At 30.8% G+C, this 12,488-nt stretch overlaps 1 protein-coding gene across 2 annotated transcripts in view; it reads right to left on the bottom strand.

Moving 5' to 3' along the window:
- Positions 1-709: 709 nt before the first annotated feature.
- Positions 710-12,488, bottom strand: part of LOC127164364 (NACHT, LRR and PYD domains-containing protein 12) — a 623,074-nt gene continuing 611,295 nt past the window's right edge. For both annotated transcript variants that reach the window (XM_051108271.1, XM_051108272.1), the window contains 2 exons: positions 1,498-1,544; positions 710-1,405 (listed from right to left, as the gene is read on the bottom strand). In XM_051108271.1, the coding sequence (XP_050964228.1) occupies positions 807-1,405; positions 1,498-1,544 (646 nt within the window). In that variant the 3' untranslated portion in view covers positions 710-806. The remainder of the gene's footprint in view (positions 1,406-1,497; positions 1,545-12,488) is intronic.

Raw genomic sequence — 12,488 nt, 5'->3', positions numbered from 1 at the left:
ATAAAAAAAATATATTTTATTACCTTTTTATTGAATAAATATTGCAATAATATTTTTGTATTTTAAATAAAAAAAATATAATGGATATATTATATTATTGATATTTGTGTTATGATTATTGCAATCATAACATATATATTTCTTTGTTTCTTACAATATTTGTTATAATTTGCATTATAATAATACCCAAAATAATAATTTTATTTTAATATAAAATACTAACTTTTTTTTTTTTAGTGCAACAGGATTGTTGTAATATTCAGGGTTTTTATTCAGGTTTTTTCTTTTTTTTTTTTACTTGATATAAAATTAATGTTTATATATGTTAGTATTATTATTATTAATATTATTAAAAACATTATTTTATGCATACATACTGTTTATTTAAGAGTACAATAATAGTATAATCATAATCATCTTTTTTGTAATATAATATAATAATTAAATAATTATAATTAAATTTATAATTTTAATAAATTTAAATTCATATTTTGGTTGCTATTATTATTTATTTATTTATAATTAAAATAATTTAAATGAATAAAAAGTGTTGATACAAATATGTCAGCTGAAATAATGTTTGCATTATATTTAAGGTAATACTTATTTAAATCAATTCAATGTACAAATAATAAAAATAATAAATAAATATGATTTTTGTAAATATACTGTGATTAAAACACATGGACTTTTCCTGTCAAAGTGCAGATAAAAAAGATTAAAATATAATAATATTTATAATAAACTTCATATTTATAGTTTCTACCCCTTATGGGTACAGTCTCTCATCAGTCTATTCTCATTCATCAACACAGTTTCAATGATGAATCAAGATAAACAATAAACCCAGGATAGAGCGGCTCAGTGAATGTGATCTGTTCTGTGTGGATGTGTCTCATTGTGTTTCTCAAGACGCTGTAGAAGGACAGAGTTCCTGCACTCACATCCACATACACTCCTACTCTATAGATATCATCATCATCACCCACATACACTCCTGTTCTATAGATATCATCATCATCACTCACTCCTATTGTACTGATGAAGATGGGCTTCACAGGGAGAACAATCTCTCTGTTATTGTGTATGAATGAGTATTTGTCAGGAGAGCAGAACAAAGTCCAGGACTGATCATTATGTCCAAACAAACACTCAAGACCCTCTCCCTTCCTGCTGATGCTCTTATATGACACTGATATACACACAATATCTCCACTGCACTCAATCTCCCAGTAACAGCGTCCACACACACTCTCTCTACACAACACCTGAGGAAACACATCAAATCTGTCTGGATGATCAGGATACGACTGATTTTCTTCCACCCATGTCACCTCTCTGTTCTCCTCAGACAGAATAAGTCGAGTGTGTGCTGTATTTGGATCCAGTGTGAGAAAACAGGCATCTGAACACAAGAACAGACACATTTATAACACAACAACAATCACTACAGCTGTGTGTGTGTGTGTGTGTGTGTGTGTGTGTTTGTAAACGTACATTTCTTCAGTCCTGCTGTAATCCTGGATTCTCCTCCATGATCCACACTAGAAAACACACACACATTCAGACAGTCAACTAACTGTTGCTATGCAGTTGCTAAGGTACTGGAGGTAGTTAAAAAGAACATAATTTAGAGAGTGAAGACATTTAGGTGAATTTCATAAAATAAAATATTTGGTTGTATTTGTTGGTGTACGAAGGCTCCCCTCCTGTGGCTGTTAATGGTACTGCAGATGTAGTATTTTGTCCCTCTTCTCTTGCCGTACCGCAGCAGATTTGAGTGTCACTGCTGCAGGTGTTTACAGTTTTTCACTCTAACGTATTATGTCTGCAGTATATTTTCTACAGCCAACCTGATTTGTACCCCTTTTTCTATCAAAAAGGTTGTTGCTTTCATGTTATGACGTTATATATGTTAACAAATGCTGTTTAGAAATTCATGAAGTTTTCTCGTTAGTATCTATAGTTTACGGTCCAGTACTATTACAGTATTACTATTTACAAGTGTACTATAATACAGTTTTCACGTTGTTTTCTATTGTTGTTTTATGACAGCAGATTTGAGTGTCGCTGCTGCAGTCATATGTATGTCTGCAGTATATTTTCTACAGCCAACCTGATTTGTACCCCTTTTTCTATCCCCTTGTGTGAGTGTGTCCTTCCACATCCGTAACACTAAGGTACTGGAGGTGGTTACTAGACTGTTGCTATGCAGTTGCTAAGGTAGTGGAGGTGGTTGCTATGCAGTTTTTAAGGTCCTGGAGGTGGTTGCTATGCAGTTGCTAAGATATTAGAAGTGGTTACTAGATTGTTGCTATGCAGTTGCCAGGGTACTTGGGTGGTTCTATGCACTCGCTAATGTACATAGGGTAGTTGCTAGGCTGTTGCTATGCAGTTGCAAAGGCACTCAGTGTGGTTGCTAGGATGTTGCTATGGTGTTCTGGGTGGTTGCTAAGCTGTTGATATATGGTTGCTATGATGCTTGCTGTGTGGTTGATAACACATTCAGGGTGGTTGCTAAGGTATTACTATATGGTTGCTAGGGTACTTGAAGTGGTGGCTAGGCTGTTGCTATGTTGTTGTCAAGGCATACAGGGTGGTTGCTAGGGTGTTGCTGTACAGTTTCTAGGGTACATGGGGCAGTTGCTAGTAGGGCTGTGTATCTCCATATCTCTCACATTCAGTAGGGCGACCAGACGTCCTGGTTTTTGTTGTCCTGTCCCCGACTGGATCTGTCCCCAGAAATGTCCCCGTTTTACAGCACATTCAAAACAACCTGCAAATGCTCTGTAAAAGCTCGACCAATATCAGCAGCTGGTAATCGTGTGATTGTGATTATTTTCAGCAGCAGAGGCGCTGTGAGCTGTTACTGATTATTTGGTCGTGCCGCTACTTTGTACTTTAACCGTGAAGAACCTGGACGAGAGCAAAACGCAATTATCGTCAAAAGAGAGGCCGTTATTGGTTTCGAGGCAGTAACATACAAACTTTACAGGTAAAACAAACTAATAGGCGACTGTTTGTGTTCACTGTACAACAACACACATGATAATGTTGCAGGATTGTTTTACACACAATATTAAACATTCCTGAAACTTCCGTCGTCACAACTACAATATGAGAAAAATATACAGTCGTGGTCAGAATTGTTGGTGTCCTCAGTAAATATGATCAAAAAGGCTGTGAAAATAAATCTGCATTGTTTATTCATTTGATCTTTGGTACAAACTCTCCTCCTCATCATGCATTAGGACGATACAGACACACGTCCTCTTCCAGACACATTTGTAATATCTTTAGTCGATTAGAACTTCATTATTGTTGATTTTCAGTGCTTGAGCTCTTTTCTTATAGACACTTAATCATTTGTGAGGCTTAACAATCTTTTGCTGCACATCAGAACTATATATTCTTTGGTTTTTCTCATTGTGATCAATGATTAAGGGAATTTGGTCTTTGTATTACCTCACATCTACACTCCTGGATAATTTCATGTTCTTTGTCATGCTGCTGTGCTAAAAAAAATGGAAATATGAATGGAAATATACTTTAGAAATATTTTACTCAAGAATTTCTAAGGGTAATTGTGGCCATTGTGTATTATAGAGTGAATTATTTATTTCACAATGTGATTTTTATTAGATATTAGATATTTTAATATATGTGACCCTGGACCACAAAACCAGTCATAAGTGTTAATTGAGCTTTATACATCAACTGAAAGCTGAATAAATAAGCTTTCCATCGATGACAATATTTGGCTGAGATACAGTTATTTCAGTATATGGAATCTGATGGTCCAAAAAAAAAAAAAAAAAATCAAAATATTGAGAAATTAGCCTTTAAAGTTTTCCAAATTAAGTTCTTTGCAATGCATATTACTAATCAAAAATTAAGTTTTGATATATTTACAGTAGGAAAATTACAAAATATCTTCATAGAACATGATCTTTACTTAATTTCCTAGTGATTTTTGGCATAAAAGAAAAATCTATAAATCTATAAATCTGTAATTCTATAATTACAAATATACCACAGCAACTTAAGACTAGTTTTGTGGTCCAGGGTCACATATTATATTATTTAATTAAAGATCAAACGGATAAACAATTTATTTTCAGTGTTTTTTGATCATATTTAACAAGGGTACCAACAATTCTGACCATGACTGTATATATAAAATAAAATAAACTAATCAATTACACTTACACAATTAGATTTGTAAAAAGCACATACTTTGTCAAAATGAGCCTAACATGCAAAATAATAAGCCTGAATGGGGATAGAAAAGATCAAAAGCAAACATAAAATTTGTGAAGTTGTAATTACTGTACTCACAGTTTGTGAAAATGTTAAATACAGTTAAAAAATATTAAACATGATTACAGATAATCACAAATGAGATTTCAGTGATATTTTTCCCACTGAACTAGGAAATGTTCTCTGTTTTCATTTCAGAAATCTGGTCACCTTAACATTCAGTCACTCACACAGATCACACACACACATAATGGTATATATGGTTTATGAGGACAGTATGTAAAAACTGTGGTTTAGGAGGACATCCCTTTGTGAACATCCTGCAGATAAAACAGATGTATCAAACATTTTTGTATGCTCTCACTAAGATACATCTCACTTAAAAAAATGTAGTTCTGTCCACAAAATCATGCAAATACAACCTGATTTTTCACAGGCATACAGGGTCACTTAAATCATGGTTTGTAGGGACATACAGGTTTACTGGGACTGTTTGTGTAAAACATCAGACAAAAGTGGTTTACAAGGTCAAAGATTGTTTGTTAATTACAATTGCTATAATATATTTTGACATAAGCTGGAATGCTGTTTAAATGTTCTTAAAGCACATTGAAATGAATCTTTAGATATATTCTAACTGTGCTCAGGTAAAAATAAAGTATATTTGAATGCACTAAAAATACAAACAAGTGCATATGTAGTACATTTCTTTCTTTTGTACTATAGTTAAAGAACTATGAAATTAAGTATGAAAGTAGAAATTAAAGAAATACACTTAAATGCACTAAATATATGAATTGGTTCCAGTTTAACACAACTGAATATATTAAATTTAGTAACATTTACAATAAGGTTCATTAGTTAACATTAGTTTAACTACTTTAGTTAACCTTAACTAAGAATAAACAATACAGCATTTATTAATCTTAGTGTTAATTTCAAATGTTAATTTCATTTTTAAAATCAAAAGTTGTGTTTGTTAACATTAATGCACAGTGAATTAACATGAACTAACAAAGAACGGCTGTATTTTCATTAACTAACATTACCAAAGATTAACAAATACTGTAATTTATGTATTGCTCATTGATCATGTATGTTAGTTAATACATTAACTAATGTTAACTAATGGAACCTTATTGTAAAGTGTTACCATTAAAGTATATTGCAAATATTTTAAAACTGACCTTGAAATACACTTAATATACTTAAAAGTTGTTTCAAAATAATACATTTAACATGCACTTAGTAGTATAATTTAAATATCCTAAGTGTGTTACAACCCGGGGTAGCACCTGTTCCCTAATAAATATACTTTTCATTTGTGTTTTGTTGCAAATGGTGCTGTGTTGTTTTCTGTTCTTTGTTCATTTTGCAGGGTGGAGACAAGCCACAGGTGTAATAGGTTACCTGTGATGAATCAACTAACAAAAGGATCTTTGTCCTCCAGTGTGGGTGCCCGATCTGAGCTTGACTTCTCTCCAGCACCAGTTTTTGTTTTCTTTTGATACTTTATCTTTTGTTTTCTTGTTTTTTGTTTAATTTGACTATTAATTACTTTAATAAATGTTTATTTTGATTTAACTTGCTTTGTGCATGGCCTCCCCATTTATGTTACACTGCCTTGAGCCAGGTAGTTTGTAACAGTCCAAAAAAACCACAATTTAAATATATTTAAATATTGTCATTTTCAAAGAAAAAATTAAAAATAAAAACATTGCCATATTCAAAGATTTAAAAATGTAGGTTAAGTGTAACTAATTAGACAAGTACATGCTCATCTACATGTCAGCCTTCTACATGTTTGAATGTGAATCTTTATATTATGTAATCACAGATTCAAATCTCTAAATTAAAATATGTATTGGATTGGAGAAAAGGCTGAGTACTTAAAAGACCCTTAGCTCTTAAAAACTTGCTTTTAAAAATGCTCTTATAAATAGACTTAAGATTTAAGTGTCAAAAAAAATCTTAGTTACAAGTAAAACTTGTCTATGAGAAGGAGACTCTTATGAAGAAGCTAAAAGCAACTTTTAGTAAAGTCTAAGATGATTCTTAAGTGTTGACTGATGTGGCACTGAAGTATTATGAACTAAGGACTACAATGATGTCAACCCAAAATGCCCATCCTCGACCTCTGAATCAGCCAACAATAAGTCACAGCAGAACAACACCAATCATTTAATGTACAGTTGAGGTGAAAAGTTTACAAACAGAATCTGCAAAATGTTAATTATTTTACCAAAATAAGAGGGATCATACAAAATGTATTTTATTTTTTATTTAGTATTGACCTGAATAAAATATTTATCATAAAAGACATTTGCATATAGTCCACAAGAAAATAATTTTTTTATTTATTTATTTATTTTTGTTTAGTGATAGTTGTTCATGAGTCCCTTGTTTGTCCTGAACAGTTAAACTGTCTGCTGTTCTTCAGAAAAATCCTTCAGGTCCCACAAATTCTTTGGTTTTTCAGCATTTTTGTGTATTTGAACCCTTTCCAACAATGACTGTATGATTTTGAGGTCTGTCTTTTCACACTGAGGACAACTGAGGGACTCATATGCAACTAGCGCAAAACGCTCACTGATCCTCCAGAAGGAAAACTTATGCATTAGGGGCCAGGGGGTGAAAACTTTTGAACAGAATGAAAATGAGTAATTTTTTCTTATTTTGCCTAAATATCATATTTCTTTAATTTAACACTGCCTTTCAGAAGCTACAGAAGATACTTACATAGTCCAAGAAGACAAAATAAGTTGAATTTACCCTGATCTTCAAATTCAAAAAGTTTTCACCCCCTAGATCTGAATGCATTGTGTTTCCTTCTGAAGCATCAGTGAGTGTTTGAACCTTCTGTAATAGTTGCATAGTCCCTCAGTTGTCCTCAGTGTGAAAAGATGGATCTTACACCCTCGTAAAAAAAGTAATAGATTTAAAATGCATTATTTTCTACTAAGCATAGTTCAAGTCTATTAACATAATTACTGATATATTGCTTGAGACTTACTGATATAAAAATCGTAATTAAACTTGATTTGGAGCACTGCTTGTGCACAATGCACATTTCTTAGTATTAAGCCTAAAATATGTTTTAATGTCACTATTGATGAGGATTGTATGATCTTTAAATAATATCAGTATTTAAATTCAAAATATTTAAATATAATATATTTATGGTAAGAAATTTACAAAATATCTTCACGGAACATGATCTTTACTTATTGCCCTAATGATTTTTGGCATAAAAGAAAAATCATCATTTTGACCCATACAATGTATTTTGGCTATTGCTACAGATATAACTGAGCTACTTATGACTGGTTTTGTGGTCCAGGGTCACAAATGTATTTTAAATACGTTTTAGTATATTTATTTTTTACTATAGGGTAATCATACAGTCATTTTTGAAAATGGTTTAAATACACAAAAATGTTGAAAAATGACAGAATTTGTGGGAGCTGAAGGATTTTTCTGAAGAACAGCAGGCAGTTTAACTGTTCAGGACAAACAAGGGACTCATGAACAACTATCACCAAACAAAAAAACACAGCTGTGGATCATTCAGGTAACAACACAGTATTAAGAATCAAGTGTATGTAAACTTTTGAATGGGGACATTTTTATAAATGTAACTAATATTTTCTCTTGTGGACTATATGTAAATGTCTTTTATGTGAAATATCTTTTTCAGATCAGTACTAAATAAAAAATAGCTTGCATTCTGTATGATGCCCCTTATTTTGGTAAAATAATTGTAAATGTAAATGTTTGACCTCAACTTTAACTATAATAAAATCATTTAATTAAGATATTGAAATATTTTAATGTTTAATTGTACTTAAAATGTAGAGTCATTAAAAAAAAATAATTTTAATTTTTTTAACATTACTTTTGGCCACGGTTGTGTTTGGTTAATGCCACAATAGTGGTTTTAAAGACCCTGCTTTACTGTGTCATTACTGGTGCATTGCTGCAATTTTCCAGTTTTCCAGGCAAAACAAAAATATATATTATTATCATGTCTGCAGTTAGAGCACTGATTTGTAGTAAATTTCTTACTTACAAAATTTACAAAAATAATTGATTACCTTGACGATCAAGTTTGTATCATTTTATCAACTTGTGTGTGTCTCCTCCTCTTTGCTGCCATCTTGTTACTCTTAACTAGGTTAGGATACTCCTCCAGCACTCTTAAATAATTTCGGAGCTTAGACCTAGTCTGAACATTTAGGAATTTTTATGAATCACACTTATCCTTAAGTCTAGGAATAAGACTACAATTGCTTCATTTCTAGAATTTTGACACACTTAAGACTAAAATTTTACTCTGACTGGCTTTATACATACGGCCCCTTATCTAGAAACATTTTTGTTATGCTGGTTGAAGTCTTTTCCCAGCCTGCCTGGACAGAAATCACTAAGTTAAGTGATCTAAATATATTTATGGGTCATTTCTGGGATTTGTTAACATTTCAACTTGGAATATATATTTTTTTCAACTACATATGATTCATTTTTTAAATACCCCACATAATTAGGCACATATCAAACCTCCAAAAAATCATATTTTCCCACCTCATGCATTAATGCCCTTTTATTATTTGCAGTTTTGTTTTGTTTTTGTTTTTTGTTTTTTCCAGATTTATACACTTTTATTCTCAATCACATAATAGACAAAATGGGATTGGCTTAAAAATTATTTTACACAGACTTTGTTATAAAACAAACATCTACTTACTGCTCATGTGTCCCTTTAAATTAAATATTAAATTGTTAATAAATATTAATAATAATTAAATGATAACACCTTTTTACAGGACTGAGGCTATAAATACACAAATTGTGTGTCTGTGGTCTCTTAAAAATATATTTTTTTTAATTTAGAAGTTTAACCAAAACTACAATTTTTAATTTTTAAAACATTTTTTTGTCCTTAACATCCCTAGTGAAAAATAAATATACTAAAATGTATTTAAAATACATTTATTTCATGCTAAGTATACTACAAATACATTTACATATTATGCACTTAATAAAAATACCTTGCAATTGTACTTTTAGTATATTAAACTTGTATACTTAAAGTCTTCTTAAAGTCTGAACAACTAATTTTGTACTTAATGCACTTTATTTGTGTGGAAGTAGTGCTGAAGTCTAAAGATATACTTAAGTATATTTGATTGTGCTAAAGTGGAATTATTGCAAGTATACTTTAAGTACACTTTAAATATTTTGCATTTAAAGACCAATATTATTTAAAGATCATACAATGCCTTATCAATAGTGACAGCAAAATAAACATATTTTAGGCTTAATATTAAGAAATGTGCATTGTGCACAAGCAGTACTCTAAATAAAGAAAAAAAAAAAAAATAGAAAAAAGAAAAGAAAATGAATGTGACAGGTTTGAAGTCTGTAACATATTTGAAAGGATAGATTGCCTTCAATTTTTATTTTTGGTATTTCTTCTCTCTCATATTGTCCCCTTATTTTTGGGTCAGCATATCTGGATGCCCAACATTGTCTTTCTGCTGCAAATAATGGTGCAGTTTCTGATGTAGGATGCTTATTAAAGTTTAACTGGACGTATTACATCAAAAATTTTTATAGTGCCTTGCGAAATATACATACCCCTCCTTTCCCCCCACATTTCCTGCTTTGTTAAACTGCTTTAAATTACCGTTTTTTTTTTTTTTTTTTTTTTTTTGTTTTTGTTTTTTAACAACAATCTACACTCCATACACCATAATGGGCAAAGCAAAAAACAGGTTTTTAACATCTTTGCAAATGTATTACATTTACATGTAGACATTTAGCAGACTTACATAAAAGGACAATGGAAGCAATCAAAATCAACAAAAAAACAATAACATGCAAGAGCCTTTGCAAGTCTCAGTTAGTACACATAGCCCTTTTTTTTTTTTTTTTTTATTATATCATTATATCATAAATAAAAACAAAAAAATAGAATAAAAAAAAAAAGAAAAGCAAGCTAGTGTTAAAGGACATTTATTTTTGCTTTTTGTTAATTCTATAATAAACAAAGAGAAAAAATAGAATACAAAAAGAACAGAAGCTAGTGTTGAAAACATGTACTAAGTAAATGAGTATAAGTCTAAAAGGGCATGTTTATATATATAGATATATATATATATATATACATATTTGAAGAATATAATTAGAATAGAGAGTGCTAGAGTTAGAGGGTCAAATAAAGATGGAAGAAATGTGTTTTTAGCCGATTCTTGGGCAGGTCATTCCACCAGGAGGGTACATTTAATGTGAAAGTCCATAAAAATGTTTTTGTGCCTCTTAGGAATGGCACAATAATGCATCATTCACTTTCAGAATGCAAGCTTCTAGAGGGCAAATAAGTCTGAAGTAAAGAATTAAGGTAAAGGGGTGCAGAGCCAGTGGTGGTTTTGTAGGCAAACATTAATGCCTTGAACTTTATGTGAGCAGCTATTGGTAGCTATTGGATTAATTGTAAAAGTTTGTTTGAACTGGCTGGAAGACCTGCCAAAAGAGCATTGCAATAGTCCAGCCTGGACAGGAAAATTATAAAAAAAATAAAAATAATTACTTAATTATTAATATATAAAATTTAAAACCTAAATGATTCCATTGCATAAGTAATCATACCCTTATCTGGGACAGTTGAAATTTAGCTTAAGAGCATTTACATTGCTAGTAGATGTTACTACATTTCGAGGGTGCTTCATGTAAGTACTAAGGGTATGAATACTTATGCAATGCACATATTTCACGTTTTTTTTTTTTTTTTTTAGTACATTTATGAAGTTGTAACAATTCTGTTTTTGCTTTATCATTAAGGTGCATGGAGTGTACAACTGATGTGGAAAAAATAGTCATTTAAAACAGTTATATAATAAAAAGAAAACAAATAAATAGAATGTAAAAAGAATAAAGAAGCTACTTTTTTAAGAAAACAAACACTTAGAAAATGAATAAAGTGCAAGGCTTAAAGAATCCTTTTTTTCCTAGTTTTTTTTTTTTAAAAGAATATAATTACAATAGAGAGTGCTAGAGTTAGAGGGTTAAATAAAGACAACAATGGTAACGATAACAAAACATGAAAAAAAAAAAAGGGGTATGAATAATTTTGCATGGCACTTTATAACGAAAATATGAGTTGTCATAATTTTGGTAAGAATATATTTACTGAAACCATGTCTACTTTATATTTTTTAAATTAAAATTATTAATAAATCAATTAAATAACTCAACCCCATCACAAGTTTACAACCTCATAACAATGATAAATACATATATTTGTGACAGGGTTGAGGTTTTTCAAAATGGCCACTGCTCCTCATGTAGTTAGGACAGTAAAAAAAAAAAAAAAAAAAAATAATTAAATAAATAAATAATATATATATATATATATATATATACCTCAAAAATATTAATAAAAAGTATGATACTACTAACCATTTTCTGTTCTACTGTTAACTGTCACCATCCTGCTGGTGGGACGCCTTCATTATATTACAATTAAATCTGATCATGATAAACTATATATCATTGGAAAGGTCTAAGACTCCTAAATAGATTATGTACCACTGCTTTTTGTTACAAATTATGTAGGAACATTTTCAGATTAAAAACTATTTTGTAAAAAATAACATTTTTGTTATTTTTAATTTGTTTTGAAGTCCACTTTAGACAACTAAAGGCATTAACACTTTGTTTTGATAGTCCACTTTAGACAACTACAGTAAGTACCTTTGCAGCTACTAAACTAAACTAAACTAAAAATAATAAAACAAACCTTCGCACATAACTTTTTGCCACTACTTGATGTTTGGTGTGGCAAGTGGAGCAATAGTCCCAACTTCCCATTTGACAAGAAAAAAAAAAAAAAAAAAAAATCACCACTTTCATTTCTGCAGTTTTAGAGCACAGATTTGTAGTCGCGCATCCCTGTACACCATGATTGTATATACACAAATACGATATAGAGAATGATGAACTGTTGGCTATAGAACTACATACACAAGTCCTGCCATATCAAACCATGTGCTTGTACACCATGATTGTATATACACAAATACGATATAGAGAATGATGAACTGTTCTATAGAACTACATACACAAGTCCTGCTTACCTGTACACCATGACTGTATATACACAAATATGATATAGAGAATGATGAACTGTTGGCTATAGAACTACATACACAAGTCCTGCCATACACATC

The sequence above is a fragment of the Labeo rohita genome, chromosome 4 (assembly GCF_022985175.1).
Source record: "Labeo rohita strain BAU-BD-2019 chromosome 4, IGBB_LRoh.1.0, whole genome shotgun sequence".
In the NCBI taxonomy this organism is placed as follows: Eukaryota; Metazoa; Chordata; class Actinopteri; order Cypriniformes; family Cyprinidae; genus Labeo; species Labeo rohita.
The sequence above is the reverse complement of the archived record's forward strand: the minus strand, read 5'-3'. Positions and strand labels throughout refer to the sequence as shown.